At 55.5% G+C, this 21,214-nt stretch overlaps 1 protein-coding gene across 3 annotated transcripts; it reads right to left on the bottom strand.

Annotated features, from left to right (window-relative positions):
• Positions 1 to 4,218: 4,218 nt before the first annotated feature.
• Positions 4,219 to 21,214, bottom strand: FAAH (fatty acid amide hydrolase). 3 transcript variants are annotated; one of them, XM_059921936.1, is made up of 15 exons: positions 20,768 to 21,214; positions 15,196 to 15,309; positions 12,695 to 12,829; positions 12,355 to 12,488; positions 12,069 to 12,275; positions 11,777 to 11,817; positions 11,423 to 11,547; positions 9,690 to 9,815; positions 9,064 to 9,170; positions 7,811 to 7,910; positions 7,491 to 7,531; positions 6,724 to 6,763; positions 6,120 to 6,228; positions 5,407 to 5,552; positions 4,219 to 4,932 (listed from the first exon to the last, which is right to left on the bottom strand). In XM_059921936.1, exons 1-15 carry the CDS (start codon positions 20,960 to 20,962, stop codon positions 4,804 to 4,806), a joined length of 1,749 nt encoding a protein of 582 aa, XP_059777919.1. In that variant the 5' UTR covers positions 20,963 to 21,214; the 3' UTR covers positions 4,219 to 4,803. The 3 variants fall into 3 exon arrangements, with proteins under 3 accessions (XP_059777919.1, XP_059777927.1, XP_059777931.1); XM_059921944.1 differs by having other exon boundaries at positions 9,064 to 9,161; XM_059921948.1 differs by lacking the exon at positions 20,768 to 21,214 and adding an exon at positions 19,089 to 19,150.

Here is a 21,214-nt window from a genome sequence, read left to right as displayed (position 1 = left end):
GAAGGGGGTATAGAGATGGGGAACTGGATGGATGAAGACTTGCAGACGAGGAGAAAGTCACAGGTTGAATATATAGTGGGAGCTATTTGTCCTTATGGGCACAAATCAAGGTCACAGCAGTAGAAAGATAAATGTGAAAAGGGCTGAGGACAGGGGCTGACCAGGACATTCCTGTTTAGGATAAGAGAAGGAAGTAACAGGTGGGGCCAAAAGGGTTCACTAATAACAAGTCACCCACTCCTCCATTCAACAAGCCTTCACTGGGTACCCACTGAGTACCAGGCGCCGTGCTGGGTGCCGGATATGCAAGGGCAGACCCCACACAGCCCTGACCCCAGGTGACTTCATCTGCCTCAGGTGCACAGGGCCGCCACTCCCAATCTATGTGTAGGAAACCTGGGAGGTCTCGCCAAGGCTGGCTGGGACGCTCAGGACTTGATGAGACTTAATTATGTGGTAATCTCTTATGCCCAGGTTGTCTGAGCAGGTGGTCTGGGGTGACACACCCCACGGCTCTTTCCATGGCTCTGATCTGATTGATTGTTTATTGGCGACTTGGATGAGGTTGGAGAGGTCCATTGCTCAGATTTGTGGATGGACAAAGCTAGGAGGCAGAGCAGAAAGAGTGGGCAACAGAGCCAGGATCCCAAAGGCTCTCAACAAGCTGGAGCTCTGGGATGACCCTAAAAGATGGTGCCTTTTAGGGACAAGTGGCAGGTTCTCTGTATGTCCTAAACTCCAATATCACAACCCTTCTGTAAACAGACACCAGCAGAGGAGCACAGTGCCTGGACGTGGCTTCTGTCTCCAGTGTTGTGGTCACTTAGCACAGAACCTGGCACCCAGAGGGTGTTTACTGCCTATTCTAGGGATGATTGCACAGACAAGGAAAGTACACTAAGTTTGGAGTCGGGCATGTGGATTCAACTCTTCTCTGTTCAAGTCTTTGTCCTTGGACAAATCAGCAACACTTTCTGAACTTCAGTTCCCTCATCTATAAAATGGAAGTAATAATGCCTACTTTTTCCAATGAGATAATGGATTATCAACTCCACAACCTAATCAATATTGGATTCTATTATTAAGACACAGCCCCTGCTTTCGAGCATGAACAGAAGCACCAAGAAGCCCTTTCAACACAGCCTGACAGTTGTAAGAGGATGACCACCCTTACCTTGGAATAGTGGGACGGAGGGGGGGATCTTCAGGTGGAGACATGAGGAAGAGCATTCCAGGCAGAGCAAGCACAGTGAGCAAAGGGCATGGAGGTGGGAGGTGTGCAGTGCCCTGGGCACCATCTCAGGGCCCCAAGGAAGGGGAGGAATCCAGAGTGGTCAGTTGCACGGCCAGGTGAAGCGTGGCCTTGTGGGTCAGAGCCAGGAGTCTGGACTGAGCACAAGGTTTTAGGCATGATGAGATTTGTTTTTAGAAAGGTCACTCATCTGCCCTCTGAAAGACAGTTGGAGAAGACCAGTCTGAAGAGGGGAGGCCAGGCAAGAAGCTATGGCAGTGGACCGGGGAGTAGGGGAAAGGCTGAGACCAGGAAGTAGCCACGTGACTTAGAGGGTATTGAGGCCGCTGCACTGGTCAGACAGGAAGAGGCGGCGGCTGGCTTATGCTGTCACTCCTCTGTGCCTCAACATCATGGGACACCAGGCAGAGGCTCTGACATAGAATGAATCAGATATCGATTCTAACTCCCTTGCTTCTAGCTGTGGGACCTTTCTGTAAAATAGGGACACAAACACCCACAACAGGGTTAATAGGATAAAATGACATGATGACTATAAAGTGCCCAGAAGGTAGATGGCTCATATTCAGAATGTCCTTCCCCCCTTGTCCTGATTAAAAGTCACCATTAAATACGTAGGTCTTTACTATCACACCTGCCTGCCTCCCTGCCTCCTTTCAGTCAATGAATATCCTCCAGAATGCAGCTCCGAGAGGACAAGACCCTAGTCTGCCGCATTCATCACTGCAGTCCCAGCACCCAATACAGCACCTGGTCCCTAGTAGATGCTCAGTTAATGTTCACTAAATTAACTAAGCACCTTCTAGGCACTGTTCCACATGCTGAGTATCAGGCTGAGCAGGACAAAGTGCAGCTCTCAGGAAGCTTGCCTGAGTGGAGACCAAAAAAAAAAAAAAAAAGTATGATTCCAGATAGTGATAATGCTATAAAGTACAAAGGGTGGCATGTTAGAAGGTGTCAAGGGGAACTGTTTGCCAAGTGGGTGATCAGGGAAGGTGACATTGGCGCCAAGTGTTCCAAACAGAGGGACAGCTAATACAGAAGCTCTGGAGCAGGGACCAGCTTGAGATGATCGAGAGACCAAAGGGTGCTCATGTGGCTGGAGCACGCACGATGAACGAGAGGAAGAGACATCCAGGAGGAGGCAGGGGGGTGGGCAAGGCCCACGTCACGTGGGGCCTCGCAGGACTCGAGGAGGAGACTGGATTTTATTTGCGGGTGATTGGGAAGCCATTGCAAGGTCTTAAGGAGAGAGGTGACTCAATCTGATATACACTTTTAAATGATCACTCTGGCTGCTGTATGGAGAATGGATTGGCGGACAGGTGAGGAAGGAAGCAGGGAGCCCAGTTCGGTTACTAGTGTCCAGGTGAGAGGCAGGTGGCTTGGACCACAGTGTAGAGGTGGAGGTGGAACGCAGGGGGTACTCGCTTCCTCACTGACCACCTCCGCCGCCCTCAGCAGCATTTGGCCCCGTCATCTACCCTTTCCCCCGGCCCTGATCACAAGAGAGCCAATGTGCTTGTGCCAACATCCTCCACACACACAGGCCCAGGAGCCTCTCAGGGATGGGAGCCAGGCTTGGCGGAACTCCGGCACCACTAAGCACGGGGCTGGGCATGGCCCTGCTTGGGTCCAAGGGTGACATCAATAAACCAGGGAAGGAATGGAGGAGAGGTGGCAGCCTACGGCAGCCTCGTGTCTGAAAGCACGAGGCTATCATTAACCTAAGAGAGAAATGGGGCAGAAAGCTGGGGCAGATGGCACGTGGTTTTATGCAAGGATATGAGGCAAAATGACGCAGCAGTTAAGAGAAATCAGGGCAAAGTGCAGCAGCTGCCTGGTCACCCCAATCTAGGCATCCATGTGGGTCGGGGCTTCTAGTCAGCCCCAAGGTAGAGCCTCATGTCTGCCCTGAGACTTGCCCCACTGAGGCAGGGACGCCACTGGCAGAAAGTACAGGTCCCACTGGGCACGTGACTTGGAGGGGAAAGCACCACTGGAGAAGCAGGAAAATCTCGGTGGAGAAGGGAGCCTCGGGAAAGCAGCTTGCCCTGAAAAGAATATGAAGTAGGTCAGGTGGGAGCCAGGGGCCCACCCTGCCCGAGGGCTCAGGCCAGAAACATCTCCGACAGCAAGCGGGCGAGTTAGGCTTGGAGCCAGGGAGGAGCGAGGCAGCTGTGCTGGTGGACCCAAGAAGGCCCCAGTCATCCAGATGAGCTAACCCTCCACCCACCAGGCAAAGCAGTCCAGTAAGACGTGAGCTGGCAAACTGGGCAGAGCTGAGCCTGAGCTGAGACAGCTCACTTCCACCCCCCAACTGTCAATTCCCAAACCACCTCTCTCTCTACCTGGGCCAGGGCCCTAGCTCAGGCCCCAGGCCCCCTTCCCCACGTTAGGATCATGGAGCAGCCTCGTTACCCTCTCCAGGCTCTGCCCCTCCAGCCTACTCTCCGCGCCACACCTGTCTGATCCTTCAAGAGCGACCCATTGCCCTTGAGACTGGATTCAAGTTCCTGAACTGGCCCTCCAAGTCCACCTTGATCTGACCCCCACCTACATCTCTGCTGCTCCTCCTGTGCCCATTCTGGGTGTACTACTGTTCCTTCTCCATGGGATGTCCTCGTCCCCTATCTCAGCCCTGGGGACCTTCTATACTCAACACAGGTACTCCTCCTTCAGGAAGCCTTCCCAGAACATTCCAGTCCTGGGCTGGCCCTGCGAGCACTCTCTGCCAGATCACCTTGTCTTGTGCTCGCCTCCTCAGTCCTGCGGGGTCCTCTCCCCAGCAGCATCCCAGACTCCCCGCTGCCCTGTGCCCAGCCCTGTGCTGGCCACTGAGGACAAAGATGTAGAAATAGTATCCCTGCCGTCAAGGAGAGCCAGTGTGCTAAGGGCGGCGACCCACCCGCGGATGCCCACCACACAGGGCAGACTGGGAGGAAACAGCCCACCTACTCCAGGGCTCAGAAGGAGAAAGAGGGATCTGAGCTGGGCCTCAGAGGATTTAATGGTAGGGGAGCAGAAAGGGCATTCCCAGCAGAGGCAAGGAGAAAAGATAAGACAGTGTCTAACAAAGTAGGGCTTAGTCTAAGTGGGGTGGGAAGGGTGGGTGTGAAGTGCTGGGGCTGCATCGCCCATCCTGAGAAGCCTGTGTCCATCCTGCGAGTGACAGGAACCAGAGGAGGTTTTGGAGCAGGAGACTGACGTGGCTGGAGTCAGGTTCTAGAAGGTCGGGTCTCCAACCCCCAGTGCCCTAACGATGACTTCCAGAAAGGACACAGACCAGGAACCGATTCTTGACAGTTAGTGGGCCTTCGCCCATGTCATGCCCACTGGCTGCCACGTTGGGGGTGTCAGGGCAGGGAGGGGAACGGGGGAGGGAGCGAGGTCCAGACTCAGCGGGTTTGGGCTTCTTGCAGGGGCGAGGGGGAGGGACTTGGAAGCCTCTGCCCCAGGCTGAACACTTCCTCCAGGGTGGCAGCTGTGCCCTGACTACGCTGGGCGTGGCTCCAGTGGGTCTCAGGCCCTCTAGGGCCAGGCGGCGGTAGTCAGCATGGCTGCCTCTCAGGGGCCATCAGTCGCTCCACCTCCCGCATGAACCGCAGACACAGCTCTTCCTGCCAGGGCAGAGCCACGCACTGCACAGCCACAGGCAGGCCCACGCTCTTCTTCACGGCCTGCAGGGGACACAGGCATCAGGATGGGAGGTGTCGAGGCAGGACCCCACCTTGGGCCCAGGAAGCATCCCAGCTGGAGAGGAGGGGCAGCACAGCAGGGCCAGCCCGCAGTCTTTAGGGGTCTTGCGTTAAGAAAGACAGACAAGAGGATGTGAGGGCGATCTGGCTGTGACATCTGTCACCCCATTGATCGCCAGGGTTGATTTGGCTGATCTGGCTGGCTAGGCGGGTGTCCCCTTCCTCCCTCACCGCTCCACGTGCGTCCCTCCCGAAGCTGCGCGCCCCGTCGAAGAGGACGACCTTCCCCGATAGAGGAGGACCGTTCTTCGGTCAAGGGTATACGAGTAGCTGCGCTCCCCTGCTAGAACCTCCAAACAAGCTCTCAAGACAGACAGACAAGGATACTCGTGTTTATACTGTCTCCTCCACTAGAGGAAGGGGAGCAGGTGTGAGTCCAGGGGAAAAGGGACTTACCTTCTGCAGCGTCTTGTCCCAGATATCCCCAAAGTAGCCCTTGTAATGCTCCATCTGGGCCTCGTCCTCGGCGGTCACCGTGGTGACAGGCACTACCCCCGCAGGGAAGTCCAGGCAGTTGTAGAGCAGAGTATAGCTGACGGCCCCTGAGACACAGCGCATGTGGCTGGAGCAGGTTGGGTGACCTTCCATGACAACTGTCCTCTCTGAGCCCCAGTCTTCCACCCTGTGAAATGGCACCCTGCCTCCACAGATAGGGAGAGGTTCTCTCCTAGGGCTGAGACTTGAGTGAGAGTGACAGAGCCCAGGAATCCAGATTCAGGGCAGGCTGGAGAGCCCGCTGACGAGTTTGCCCTGTGCCTCTGCCCTGCAGCTTCCCCCCACCTGGACTGTTGTTGCTGTTTTCCTGGTTTATCTAAATCCCACCTGGACTTCAAATACCACCTCCCAAAACCATAGACTCTGTAACAAGATCTCCAACTTGAATAGTGCTGAGGAGAGGGAGCTCGTTCCCTCCCAAGGCATCCCACATGACTCCCATCTCTCCAGCCAACCAGACTGTGAGCCTCTCAAGGGCGGAGTCCTCCCCCAGGGGTGCAACCCACCGCAGGGCTCCTCTTCTTCTACCTCCCAGCAGCCCCACCAGGCAAAGTGCTGAACTCATAGAAGAGAAGAGACAGGTGACAGGGCTGTGATGGGGCTGCAAGCCTCACCTGTGGCCTTGCCTGGGCCATTCAAGTCTAGAGCAGGGCCCAGCATGGGGGTGAGCAGCACATCCAGCTCCACTGCTCTCCACTGGGCAATCACAGAGTGACGGTACACCTGGGGAGGACACCCGTACACCAGGTGAAGCACTCGGTCCCAGCCCATTACATGGACTCTCCAACGCAGGCACTGTGGCTGGGGTGACTCTAGCCCTGCACCTGCCCCGGATGTGAACTGAACCACAGGGGGATGGAGGACCTCGGGGTATTCAGACAGGGCTGCTCTCAGGGGGCATCAACTGCTCCACAGAACCACAGACACCACTCTTCCTACCAGGGCAGGGCCATGGAGTGCTGGCTACAGGCAGCACCAGAGTGGCAAAGAGGTATCCAGGACAGGAGCCCCAGGCTGACCCAGGCCCCTAAGATGGGTCTCTGGGCAAGTGAGGGTCTGACAGCAGTCCCCAAGTGGCCCAATCCAGGGAGTGGAAGGGAGAACGATGGGCCACTCCAGGGGACCAGTGGGACCAGTGGCCGAGAGACCCCAACACAGGTGCCCTGTCCAACTCCACCCCCCACCCGCCCTACTCTAGTCTAGAGGCTCTGGCCTCACCTCAATCTCGTGGTGCAGTTCCCAGAGCTTTCCAGCTGACCTGGACAGAGGGAGTGAGGTCACCGACCATGATGATCACAGCCACGGGGATTAGCAACATCAGACCCCTACTCTCAAAACCTCCCAGATCTCATTCCTCCTTGGACCCTTCTCAATTCCAGGGCACTCTGAGAGGAAAGTAGTGCAGGGCAGAAGTTCTAATCCCTAAGTTCATGTCCCACTGAGTCCCCAAGAGGGACTTAGGCCTGACTCCTAGCTACCCTCAGGACACAGGAGAGGCCAAGGCCACCCAAGGTCCTAAATGCCTGGTGGTAACAGAAGGAGCAAGTCCACAAGATGTCAGGGCCTGAGAATGGGGCAATTTATTCCCAGCCTTTCCGGCGTGAGCCACTGAGGGGCAGGCAGGAGAGGGCGCAGTGTAGTCTGATCTCTAAAAGAGTAGCACCCCCCATGGGTTCCCAGCATCCCCCGCTCCTGCCGCCTGCCAGCTCCCTCCCGGGCCTTTCCACCCATGCCCAGCCAGGACAGTCTTCTCCTCTCCACCCTCTCCCATCCTGTGCTCTCCCTCAGGTCCTTGCTCTCCAGGCCTTCCTGGACCTTGCTAAGAGATCTTCAAGATTCTCCTCGAAAGCCACAGAGGTTGCCACCCTGCCTGGGCCCTTTCCAGCCTCAGAAGCTACTTCTCTCATCTTTTCCTGTTGGAAAGCACTTGGACCCAGGTCAGGGGAAAAGGGGGGCAAGCATCTGGGCATGGGAAACATTCTTACCGAGATTTCATGCTGTTGAGAAAGGCTGACAACCTTGGGAGCTGCAGAAGGACAGACACAGTCAGTGACTCAGCTTTGGGACAGGTGTGGCAATAATCTTCTTCAGGCCAAGCTGCCCGTGCCTCCTCCCTCTGTCCCTCCCCCCATGTCCTGGGTCAGCACCCCTTTCAGCATGCATGTTAGCTGAAGATCAAAGGGCATGGGGGGAGGAGAAGAGACTGGGTGAGGGCTGAGAAGAAGAGGAGGCTAAAGGGAGGGGGGAAGAGCCCCAGAGGCTCCCGCCCAGCCCACCCCACCCCTTCTATTCCTTGTGCCCTCACCAGAGGCCTCAGCATGAAAGCCAGCAGTCCTTTAAGCCATCTGGGCAGCCTCAGAATTGAGATCAGGTCTCCCAAGCAGGGGTCCACGAAATCACCTTTGCTGGGAGACAAAGGGTCCAGTCCAGACACATCCACCCCAGGCATTCGTCCTGGCTCACCCCCACCTACTGCATCCCCCCGGTCTCTACTCAGTGACTCTTTCTACCTCCCTCCTCACCAGACTCCGGTAACCACGCTCTCCAGCCCCTTCATCTGAGCCTCTCCTTTCCAATATGTGGCTTGTGTCTGCAGACCCTCTGGGATGCCTGGGCTCCACCCACACCCAATGGAGCTCCCCAAGGCAGGACTCCCTGTCTCCCTGCCTGGCAAACTCAGCTTAAAGCAATAAGAACTACAGGCAGCATCTCCCTGGCCAGGGCGTGATACTGAGGGCATTCCCCCCATGGATGCGGATACTGGCCTGGAGGCACGAGTGGCGCAATCTTGAGTGGGCACCGTGATCCTTGTCTCTGAGGCTATCTCTGCTCTAGATCTCAGGGAAAGGTCTCAGGCGGCTGATCCTGGAGCCTCATTCCCAGGGCCAGAGTGAGGGGTAGCCCCTTCCGCTGAAGCCTGGACCACACTTAGCTACTGGGGGAAGTCCAGTCAGTCTGGGCATGTCCCCAGGAGGCACCTTCACAGGCCTGTCCTCTGCCCGTGTCAACCTTTAAGGACTGAAAACACCCAAGTGGAACCAGCTTCTCTAAACATGAGCTCTGCGAAGTCCCTTAAAGCTGGTCTGGTCCAACCTACTGACTTTACAGACAAGAAAACTCAGGTCCTACTCAAAAGAGAAAGACGTGGCTCAAGTCAGAAGAGCCCGGAGTCACAGAATGACGTCTACACCCCTGCCCTCCTATTTGACCCTACCCTTGTCTCTCAATCTTTCCCAAACAGATAGGCAACTCCCTGTCTACCTCCTACCTCCCAGCCAGCTCAGCTCAGGATGAGGCCACGGACGCTAAATCCAGCCTCCCCCTGCGCTGGCACCTTTCCAAAGACTCCCTGGCAAGGCAGTGCCAGGCTCAGCCTGCCATCAGAGGGGTGGCAAGGTCCCTACCCAGAATGCTCAGACCTTCTTCACGTTCAGCCGAGGCCTGTCCTCCATCTTCCCCCAGCCTGGCCTGTCCCCGGGGTTACAGCACCCAGCTGCTCTTCCTGGGTCTCCCCATGTCCTGATCCCACCACAGACCTCCAAACCCAACATCACTCACAAGTTCTGTAGGAAGCTCTTGCCACCGTCACTGAACAGCCCACCCGTCGACAGGGTCTCCAGAGCATGGGGTATGTTGCTTGGCAGGAAGGGAACCAGCTGCAGGGACTGAGGAGTGTAAGACTCCCAGACCTAGAAACCCTTGGGTCCCACCACCCCCATGCTACCCAGGCAGCCCCGAGCATGGACTGGACCAACCCTGCCTTCACGGTACCCTCACTGGAGCCGCAACGGTGGCCTTGTTGCCCCGTGATAACTCCCTGTAAGATGCACATCAGGAGAGAAGTCTGGAGCCACACATAAGCCTGTCTCAGATGAACATCCCCAAACCTGCCATCTCAGGGCCCCAGGAACCTCTGGACAGCTGTGCACCCCTGTCTGTGGTCGACGAGGCCCTCCCGATGCAGCTCACACATCCCCAGCACAGGGGTGAGCTCACCATCAATCATGTACCCCAATACTTCTGATCAGTCCCTTTTTACTGGTCCCCCAGGGACCGAATTCCCATCCCCAACCACAAAACCATCAGGGTGGGAGGATGCCAGGGATGGGTGGCAGCCATGGGTACCAGGAAGGCTTCCCTGAAAGAGGGGCGATGCCAGGACTTGTGGGCTCCCACCTCCATACCGTGTGGCCAGCAGCTTCGAGTCTCTTCTTGGTCTCCAGCAGGGCCCGTGTCATGGCCGGGGTGGGCATGGTATAGTTGTCAGTCTCATAATACCCCACACGCAGGGGCTGAGAGCTTGTGTAGACCTGGGGGCAACACACAGGAGTCAGAGTCAGGTCAGGAGAGGGTGGCCCCAAGCAGAGCTCCCAGAGCTCAGAGCAGCTACTCAGCCCCAGACGCAGCTTTGAGGCTGCACCCTAGATCCCCCGAAAACTGACTGCCAGCGAGGCCAGCCCCTTCTGCATCTGACCCCTTCACAATGACTTTGCAGGTGGGCAGAGCAAGAATGAGGATTCCCACTGGTCCTACGAGGAAACTGAGGCCTCAGGTCTAGATAGGGAGATAGGCCCAGAGTGGGGCTGGGACTCAGCCAAGGCCACTTGTCAGGGCAGAGCTACAGCACTAGGTCGGGAAGCCAGGTATCCTGCGTCCTGAGCCGAGGCTCTCCACGGCCTGTTTCGAGAATGCTAGTCCTGGCTCCCGTAATAGATTGTTCCAGACCTCAGGACAGGAGCCTCACCTCCTCACCTCCGCTCAGGAAGGGGCTCTTGAACGAGTGGTTTCACTTAGAACATCTCCTCTGCTGAGGAGGGGTAGCTCACCCCACCCCCAGCCCAGATCTGCTGCCTGCCCCAGGGCCTTCAGCCCTTCCAAGGCAACCCGGGCTGGGTGAGGCAAGAGGTCTGTAGGGAGAAATGCCAGACTGCTGAGAAATGGCGCTTACATCACACAGCTTACTGTCTACATTAACATGGCTTTACTATTCCACTGCCCACATCGATCTAACTTGACTACTCCTGAATGTGTTGTACATAAAGTACAGATAACTTTATCAGTCATTCTTAAAAGACCCATCAACTCTTCAATAGAAGCACCAAATGACGGCTTATCCTCTAAGACTCCTTGAACCCCTCTCCTCAGAATCCTCACCTTGCTGTATCCACCAGTCCTAACCTATTACATCGTGATCTGTACCCAGTCCTAACCAATGGCCCACACTGAAATATCCACCTGAAACCAACTTCAATACCCTAACTTCGCGCCCCTCCCCCATGCTGCTAAGGCTCTGTGGAGGCAGCACTCCCCCCCACCACAGAAAGCATTAAACTCAGCCTTATCTGATCAACAGGCTGTTTTGATGATATTTTGGGGAGCCAGCATCTGCCACTGCCCACAGATCCCAGCTTTCTCTGGGAGGGAGACAGCTCCGCTTTTAACTGTCCTTAACTCACTCAGCCTACACGCCAAGCATCCCTCTGGAGGCTGGGGATAGGGACATGAATACTGTAGGAAAGGCTCCTAATTACTGGGGATCAAACACAGATAAGGTACAGGAGTGCTCTCTCAAGCTGTTCTTAGCCTCGAGGCCACTCCTGTTCCGCAGTGACAGCCCCCAGGCTGGGCCGGAAGGTGGGCCTTTCCTCAGCTCTTGCTCCCAGCCCACCAATTTGAAAGCCTCAGGGTTTCCAAATGCAGGCAAGGGCGCCATCTGGCGGCTGTCTGCAGAGGCGCTGCTGCTGGCCTCAGACACCGCCCCCCCCCGTCCCCCCCTCACCCCCCCGCCACGCCCCGCGGGGGTGGTTTTCAGGAGACAGGACCTCCAAGTCCTGCTGCAATGCGGGGGCTGCTCTCTGGGCTCAGGAGCACCAGTGAGACCTGAATCCACCCCATGCCCACCCCTACCCCGGCTCACCTCCTCCCTGAAGGGCAAGGGGGGTACGGTGGGGTCCAGGTGGAACATGTCCTCACACAGCAGCGCTCGCAGGCAGAGCGCCAGGCTCTCCACGTCCCGGGCCATGGGGCCGACTGAGAGCTGTACTGTGGGGCAGGGTGGGGAGGAAAGAGAGATCACCCAGTCCCAAGGGGCTCTGGGGCTGGGTCCAAGCAAGGGCTGGGCCGTGGCCCAGGAGTGTGAGCAGGGACAAGGCGTAGGAACTCAGACCTAGAGTGGCCTGGGGGCCCAACACTGCCCCAAGGAGAAGGAGGGGCAGAGGCGGATCAGGCAGACCCCCCTCCTCCAGGGCATAGAGGGAACCACAGACCTCACCTGCTACCTGTCCATAGACACAGCCCTTCAGGCCACTCTTGCTGGATAAGAAACACAAGATGTTGGAAATGGGAAATGGCCATCCTCTGCCCAACCCCACATCCATACAGCAGCTCCCAACTCTCTCACCACTTTGGAAACTAGGAACCAAGGACTGTGGTGCTGTGACACTACCTCCCAGCAAAACCCCAGTCAGGGAATCCCTGCCTGGAGCCCAGAGAGGTGGGAAGCTAGGACAAGGTCACACAGCAAGAGACTCAAAAGCTCCCTCCCCCGACCACCTACACCATACCTGATGCGGTTCCCTGTGGGTTTGAGGCCGCAGATGCCACAGAAGGCAGAGGGAAAGCGGATGCTTCCTCCGATGTCGGTGCCTAAGCCCAGTGGGGAGCCCCCAGCCGCAATGAGGGCCCCCTCACCCCCTGAGGAGCCACCTGGGCTCTTGGAAGACTTCCACGGGTTCACGGTCTGGCCAAAGAGGGGGTTACCACAGTCATAGCTGGAGGAAGCAGAAAGGGGTCAGCCCATGTCACACTGGCACCGGTGCCCCTGCCCCCACCCCGCACCCGAGACACAACCTGAACATGGACTGGGGGACATTGGTGTACACGAAGGGCAAGGCTCCCTGCCGCTTCAGCACCTGCACCACCACGCTGTCACACTCTGCTGGCGCCCCCTCGTTCAGGCTCAAGCCCAGTGTCGAGTCCTGGCCCTAGAAGGAGGGATGGGCGAGAGGGGCGTGGCTGACGAGCCAGGGGCGCCTCAGCAGCACAGGGTCTGTTCCCACCACCACCCCACAGGCCAAGGTAGGGCACACCCATGGTGCCCTCTCAAGGCCTTTGGACCTGGTACTTCCTCTGAGAGCCCAGGGTGACCCAGGACACAGAGCTGGCTGGCAGGGACTGGGGCAGGGCACACCTTGTAGCTGAAGCACTCCTTGAGGCTCACAGGGACGCCGTAGAGCAGGCCCTGCCTTGGGACCTGGCACAGCTGAGTCTCACAGTCTGCCAGGTAGGTAGTCACACAGTTAGTCCCTTTGTTCACTTCCCAGGCCTGGGGGAGAGAGATATGGATACAAGACAAAGTGAGGCTGGCTTTTTTGGGTTTTTTTTCAGTTGTGTTAAAATTCCCTTACCACCCAGGAAAAGGGTAACCAGAAACATGACCCAGGGGCACAGAGGATAACCTAGGCCCAGCACTCGCCTCACTAGGGACATGTGGCTCCGGCCTCACCCTGGCTGTCTCTGGCCTTCAACTCCAAAACGGACAGAGAGAGAGAGTACTCCCAGGGCCAGGGCACAACCAGGGAACTCAAAGGGGCAAGATACTGACCTCAGATGCCCCCCAGGGGCCGAGCTGGGAGGAGGATGACCCTTGGCCACCCCACCCCCATCCTCCTCCAAGCGGCACTCTCTGCCCAGTGAGGCTGGCAGATCCCCGTGTCAGGTCACACTGGGAGTCAGTGCAGGGCAGGTCTAGACCCAGGCTACAGCCTCCCAGGGAGCCTCCCAGCTCCTCTGCCCCAGGCAGGCCCAGGTGAAGCCTCCCCTCCCCCAGGAACCCTTGAAGCTGATAATCAAGTCTCACGGAGGAGTGGCTGACTGACAGCAACTGACAGGAACATGGGTGTGGCCCTACTGCCACACTCAGGTACAGAAATCTGTCTCCTGCCCCGGGCAGAAAGAGAGGAGGCCAATCTGTAGCCAGAATGCTCTCTGTGGATGATTAAGAGGGGCAGGAGCTTTTTCAGGGACATTGATTTGTTAGAAGCAACCCCGGCTGTTGATACTGTGTCCTCTCAGTGCACCCGGCCCAGGGGTGTCCAGTCCTTTCTCTACAGTCCCTCTCTGCCCCCCTCTCAGCTGCAGTCACTCACACCACTCTCACACACCCGTCAGTCCCCCTGGCACTCATGTCCACCTGCTTAGGGGTCCCACTCACTACCACATGCTCTCTTCCAAGAAATCATATCAGATACAAGTCACACTCATAGAAGTAAGTCAGAAAAAGAAAAACAAATACCATATGCTAACACATATATATAGAATCTTAAAGAAAAAATGGTTCTGATGAACCTAGGGGTAGGACAGGAATAAAGATGCAGACGTAGAGAATGGACTTGAGGACACAGGGAGGGGGAAGGGTAAGCTGGGATGAAGTGAGAGAGTGGCATGGACATATATACACTACCAAATGTAAAATAGATAGCTACTGGGAAGCAGCCGCATGGCACAGGGAGATCAGCTTGGTGCTTTGTGACCACGTGGAGGGGTGGGATAGGGAGGGTGGGAGGGAGACGCAAGAGAGATGCAAGAGGGAGGGGATATGGGGATATATGTATACATTACTGATTCACTTTGTTATACAGCAGAAACTAACACAACATTGTATTGTAAAGCAATTATACTCCAATAAAGATGTTTAAAAAATGCTATGGCATATATAGACAAGTCACACTCACAAAGCACAATTCCTTCTTTCATTTCGTTTCAAACACATTTCTTGAGCACTTACTATATAAAAGACATAGCGTTCAGCACTAAGGTGCAAAGACAAATAAGACTCTGTCCACCAAAAGCCCACATTTGCCTTGGGAAAGAGAAAGACAAGGCAAGCCCTACAGTGTGACGAGAAATGTGCTGTTAGAAAGTGAACACTGAAGAGGAAACCCTAACTCAGGCTGGGAGGGGAGGAGGGTCATGGGAGGCTTCCTGGAAGACTCCAGAGATTCCTCTCTGAGCCCTGAAGACTCTTCCCGGGAGCCTGTTGCACTGAGCGGGGCGAGAAGGAGAAGAGCCTCACCGGTACAAGTAGCCCCACTCGAGCCAGTGCAGGCGCTGGGTGCCAGGGAACTGCCAGCGGCTGAGCCGCTGGTGCCCCAAGCTACAGAAGGCCTTGGCCAGAGAGGATGCTGAAGAGCTGAGAGGGCACCTGGCCAGGAGGCTGGCGCTTGGTCCCAGAGGGAGATGGTGGTGGAGGACCAGGGTGGCTGAAGAGGGGGAGACAAGGGGATGGACTAGAGACAGCTATAGGAAGGGAACAGACCAGACTTGGTGACTGATGGGGTGGGGGCGGGAGGGAGAGGGAAGTCTGGGCTAAAAGCCAGGTTTCTAGCTAAGACAACATGCTCAGTGCCCCCCCCCCCGCCCTCCCCCACTCCCCGCATACACACACAGAGCCATTCTCTCTCTTCTCTCTCTCTTCTCTCTCTCTCCCTCTCTCTCTCTCTCTCTCTCACACACACACACATACACACACACACACACACACACACACACACACAGAGCTCTGGCTCCCTCCCTACCTCCCTGGCACTGTGATCCCAACACGGCCCTCAGTGGGACAAAGTCCAGGCCAGGTTTTCCCCCCAGCCTTGCAGAGAAAGGGGAGGAAGGAGCAGGGTCACTCCCAGGCTTTACCTTTCCCAAGTAGGTGAAGAGTGAAGCCTCCGGAGACAGCTCCCCACCGTGTAGTTTCTGTACCAGTTGAGGCAGAGGTAGGGCCAGCAGTGCCTCCGAGTCCAGGTCAGGGTTCTGGGGAGACAACTCAGATCAGTCCCCCACTCCCCGCAGGCCCCATGTGCCTGCAGCAGACGCCAGTGGCCCATGCCCCCAAATCCCCACACCTACCAAGCACGTGCTCACTGTCACATGCCAACCCGTGACGGATGTGCCAACCTGCAGCTCTGACACCACAAATGTGGTCCAGCCTGGGCAGGCCCTTGCCACCTGTGGACAGTACAGATCTATCTCTTCAAGAAGCTTTCCTGAGGGGGGTCCAGGGAGAGGCCATGCCCAGGCTGATCATTAGATCATTACTAACGGGGACCACCAATGACTACCTACTGTGTGCCAGGCACCATGCCAATGTGCTCCATGTTTGGATTAAATCTTACTACCATTCCCATTGCACAGCTAAAGAAACTGAGGCTCAGCAAGGGGAAGTGCCTTGCCTAGGACTTACAGATAAACTATAGTCCTCTACCCATTCAGCATGGGCTGCCCACTGGCTGTCCACCAGCACCTAACTACTCAACACCTTGTCAGGGGAGGGCAGAAATAAGAAAACCCTGTCCTGGGTGGTTAGGGTTGGAGCTGGAGCCACATCCAAAAGAGAGGGTATTTTTGTTCATTCCATAGATATGCATTAGGCACCTACTCCGTACCAGGCGCCATGCTAGGCAAGCGGATACAGCAGTGAACAAAAAAGTCACATCCAGGCTTTGGGGGAGCTTACACAAGGTGCAGAGTTGGGGGTGAGCAGATAATTCATAAGTAAATAAGAATTTTAGATAGCAAGAAATAAAGAAAGTAAAATGGGTGCAGTGAGTGGGCGGCACACAGGTAGAGGGTGGTCAGGGAAGAGCTCTCTGAAGGAGAAGAGATGTTTGATCAGACACCTACTGCCAGGCCTCGCAGTCCCCCAGAGTCTCTGGGGTCAGCCCCTGCCTGCAAACATCCGCTGGCTTCCCCCTCGAGGGTATTGGGCTAATTAGTAAATAGGGCTAGGAGGACATCTCAATTGCAGGCACCACATCTCATCTCTACCCTCCTCTGCTCCTGCCAAAGTCACCAGGGACTTCCTTGTTGCCGGATACAACAAACACTTGACTCTGTTCATTCTGCTCCAAGTCTCATGGAGGCATTCAGAGGGCTCGCTTCAGTTTCCTCTGGGCACAGACATACCCCCTTCCCCGGGGTTCCCTCCCACCTCTCCGCTACTTCTGTCATCCGCTCATTCAGTCAACACACATGTTCTGAGCATCTACTATGTGCTGAGGACTAGCTAGGGCTGTGAATTTAGAGATAACCAAGACAGACAAGTCGCTGCTTTCAGAGCTTACCTTCAAGAAAACAAACAAGTTAATTGAGAAAAGAATTTGGAAAAGAATAAAAGAAAAAAAAATTTTTTTAAGAAAGAAAACAAGTTAACAAAGAATGGACAGACCATGGCAAGTGTGAGAAAGGATAAACGGAGTCTGTGACAGAAAGAACAGAGGAATGACTCAGATGGGCTGGGTAGGTGGTGGTGACATTTCAGATGTGATTTGAAGCCTGAGAAGGAGCCAGACGCGGGGAGAGACAGAGGCTCCTGGAGGTTCCTCTGGCACCTCTTCTTCCCTCTCTGATGCTGGGAGAAGTCACTCCTTCTCATGGCTTCCACTCCAGGCCCTCCGCCTATCTCACAGCCTCCAGATCATGTCCTTCGACTGACCCAACTGAGCTCAGACCTACTCGCTGGGCTACTCCCTTTTCTCCCTCTGTCCCTGTGTCGTTCCCCTGAGCTCGGTGCCTCCCCACCCCTCTCCACTGGCTCCTCTTCCCTCAGGGAAGGACGCTGCCCTCCATCTTCAACTCCCCCCCTCTCCTTCCCACCCACATCCAGTCACCAAGCCCCCTAAGTAGCTCTGGCAAATGGTTATCTCTCTGTCCCCTCTACCAAAACCCTTGCCAGTGCACGTCCTTTCTCTCCTGGGTCAGACAGGGGCCACCCAACCGGCTGCCCCGCCCAAGATTTGTGGCCAGGCCAGATAGGGCAATGTCCAAGCCCACCTTGCCTCTCCCCTTAAAGTCCCCTTCACACCACAAGCTCCAGGAGATGCTTCCAGGCCGTGGTGCTGTCAGACTCCCCTGAACCCCCTCAATGCAACATGGCCCCCTCACACCCACCACACGCCCAGAGCTGAACGCCCACCATACAGCCCACCACACAGCCTTTGAAGCCCGGCCTCAATATCAGGAACACTCTACCTCTTCCCTGAATTTGTTAAGTGGATACAACACTCACTTGGGATTCTTTTTTTTTTTTAAATAATACAGGGAGCTACAAGGAAGGAAAAAAAGAAAAATGGATCCATGATCTCCCCACCAACACACGAGACAACCCCTAGTGACGTATTTTTTTAAAGGTATACAGAATGAAAAGTGAACATTTCCCCCCACCTCTAGGACCACCCTGCCCAGTCCCTCTTCTGAAAAGGAAACCATAGTTAACAGTTTCTGATGAAACCTCACAGGAAAAAAAAAAAATGTCTGTGAAAAACCCACAATGTGGGGCTTCCCTGGTGGCGCAGTGGTTGAGAATCCACCTGCCAATGCAGGGGACACGGGTTCGAACCCTGGTCTGGGAAGATCCCACATACCGCGGAGCAACGAAGCCCGTGCGCCACAACTACTGAAGCCCGCGCGCCTAGAGCCTGTGCTCCACAACAAGAGAAGCCACCGCAGTGAGAAGCCCATGCACTGCAACGAAGAGTAGCCCCCGCTCGCCGCAACTACAGAAAGCTCGCGCGCAGCAACGAAGACCCAATGCAGCCAAAAATAAATAAATAAAATAAATAAATTAAAAAAAAAATTAGTATGGAGAATGCAGGGAAGTGCACAAATAACGTCTCACCAAGCATGTGGCCATCTGTATGCCTACTTTTTCAAGCAAAGGATACTATAGCTATCATTGAATCACTGCCCCTCCTCCATCTGTTTTTCTCCTTCTGAACCACCTACTGTCCTAATTTCAGGTATCCTAGATTGTCCTCGAAGTCTTTTTTATTTTCACTCATGGGGTTTTTTTAAATCGCTTTTGTCCTATTTCAAGATATCTCTTCCATTTGATCATGTAGGCCACTGATACTGATCGAAACAAAAACCATACTGTTCTTCAAGTCATTCATTGAATTGTTTTGTTTTAAAATCAGCTTCAAGCTGGTCTTGGAGACACCAGGAGATGGAACTACAGGTCAGATCCAGTTGAAGGAAGTGGCATTTGTAATCCAGTGGGATTTTGACAAAAGAGCTTGTAAGGGATGTGTGGGAAGGGCATTCAGGATAAAACTACAGGTGCGGAGGCACAGAGGGATAAGCAGGTGTTCTGGGATGGCTCTCCCAGCCATAATATTCTGTCAATGGTGGGCCCTCTCTTCAGTCCAGAAAGGATATTGAAACTCATTCAGGGGGCAAGGTGGAAACAAATGCAACAAATGGGCATGTTACAGGTTAAGCCTCACACGGTCAACAGAGAATACAAGAAATACGCCTCACTCTAAAGTTGCTCTAGAGTCCAGAGAAAGATGAACCATCTTGCGATGTTCAGAAGGTGCTTAGTACGCCCCCTCCTCCAGCAACGCCTCGGGACACAGGAGGTATCTGGGCCCCAACTAGCTTTCCTGCGGTCTATCAGGCAGGAGCTGTACTACAGGCTGCTGTATTCATCCAGGGCCCTGCTAACCTCGGGCCCCGTCCCAAGGCCCTGGATGAGCTCAGCCAAACTGCCCACCTCCTACCCATTCCCAAAGCTTCTGTCACGAAGACCTCACCTCTTTGCTGATTGCTCGGCACATTGAGGCTCCTAAGATAGTTCTCCCTTTCTTCTCCCAGTCACTGGAAAGCCAAAAGGTGATTTCCCTGCTTTCCCATCTGCAAGAGCCAAGTTTTGGTGTTCCGAGGCCAGGCTCTGCCCCACGGAGGCTGTTTCAACAGCTTTTGGTATTTCAGGGCCAAAGCTTCTACCCTGGAAGAGTCGGTTCTTAAAAATAATGAAAGGCTGTTGCTCCAGAAGGAAACTGTGTAGATGCTGATGCTTGGAGTTGAAGTGAGGGAAGACCCACCCTTCTACCACCCCACACCCCTACCAGCTGGTGGGTTCCTTGCAACCAGGACGGGAGTCCTGTAGGCACGAACTGTGGGCAGATTCTTACAGCTGCCTCCATACAGCCCTCGGTGCTGGCAGAACTCAGCTAGCCAGCTGCACAGGAGCTGGAGCCTCGGGAGCAGCCGAGGGTCTCTAGGCTGAGCCTGGGATCACTGCAAGGATCCCTGAGCGGGGCACCAAGGAGGCCAGCCAGAGAAGGAGGATCAGACAGTGATAAACCTGTGCTCAAGTAGGAAACGTGACCAGTTTGGATTGTATACCTAAAAACTGACTGATTGTGTACTTTTCAGCCAGCTTGATGAGTGAAGGCTGGAACCAGATACATTTTTATTTCAATAAATAAACAAATATGACATTTCCTGGTCCAGGAATGGTGTGGAGTAAATCCATACCGTTACATCCAGCTAAAACCTCACGGCCATCAAGGCCATACCCAGGGCCTGGCACTCAAGGCCAGGGTCTCTCTTCCTAATCTTTCTCCCCTGCTCCTCTCCAGCGGAATGAGGCTGGATGGTCCCACCAGGCATCTGGGTTCTAGTTCCAGCTCCTGCCTCGTGCTGTCCCATTATCCGGAATGCCTTCCCACCTGTCAGATCCAAATCCTATCAAACACTCGGGGCAGGTCTTCCCTCCCTCAGCACATAAGAACTGAGTTCAGCATTTTGACTTGGAACTGGGTCCAGTGTGTCATACACCTGGAGGAAAAGCCTCCCTTTCTAGGCCTCTCCCTCGCCCCCATACACACACTGAGCTGATCCAGAGGATAAAATCTTGTTGACAGATCACCCACCTAAACCTATTCATGCAAAGGGCTTATAACCCATCAGACTCGACAGCCTAGGTGGCAGGGGTCCAGCTCCGCCAGTAACTCCCTGTGGACTTGGGCAAGTCCCTCCCCAGCTCCCTCTTAGCATCCTCAAGCACAAATCAGTGAGTTTGAACTGTAAGCTCTCCAGATGCCCTTGGCCATCACCTTATGATTCCAAAGTCCTAAACCCGAGCATCCTATTGGTTCTCACACTTGCGTTTTAGCGTCCTAATAGTCAGTGATCTTGAGATTCTTTGGCACCAGAGCAAAGCTCCTCTTTGACCCAGTGCGGCGACAGCCTTCGACAACCTGCCCTGTCCCTGTCGTTTCCCTTCCTCCCCTAGGCCCCACCTGGCTCAGAAAGAGTACGGAATGCATTACGGCGAGAGGAGTTTCGGAGAGCTACGAACCTGCGCTGCCCACACACCTGCGCTGCCCGCTGCCCGCCGCCCGCCCCTCCGCGCGCCCGGGCGGCTGAAAGTGCTACCGCCACCCCAGGTCCTCCCCCAGACCCCGATTCCAACCCCGGCCATCACCTGGAGACGGAAGCGCTGCGCCGCCTTGTCCATGGTCTCCAGGGCCGCTTGCTGCCTCTGTCGTGCCCGGGCCGCCGCGCCCCGCGCCGTCCGGTGACTGGACCAGTGCAGGGCCAAGGCCGCCGCCACCAAGAAGCAAGCCAGGGTAGCCCCGGAGGGCCCGGAGAGCGCGGCCCAGAGTTCATCCAGCACCATGGTCTCCCGCCGCCAACCGCTGCCGAGGGCAACCGATGAGGAATCAGCACGCGCGGACTTCGCCGCAAAACCCGGCCTGGATCAACCTGGGATCCAGCGCCCGCCTGCGCTGGAGGGAGGAGGGAGTGGCGGTGCCGTAGCCGCAGACCCGCGGGGCGGCGCGCTGTTGCCTGGCAGCCGGCCAGATGCCGGTAAAGCGCAACCGTCAAGGTCAAGCGCGGCAGCTCGGCTAAGACTGCTCCCCAGTCCTTA

Source organism: Balaenoptera ricei, chromosome 1, assembly GCF_028023285.1.
Source record: "Balaenoptera ricei isolate mBalRic1 chromosome 1, mBalRic1.hap2, whole genome shotgun sequence".
Lineage (NCBI taxonomy): Eukaryota > Metazoa > Chordata > Mammalia > Artiodactyla > Balaenopteridae > Balaenoptera > Balaenoptera ricei.
The sequence above is the reverse complement of the archived record's forward strand: the minus strand, read 5'-3'. Positions and strand labels throughout refer to the sequence as shown.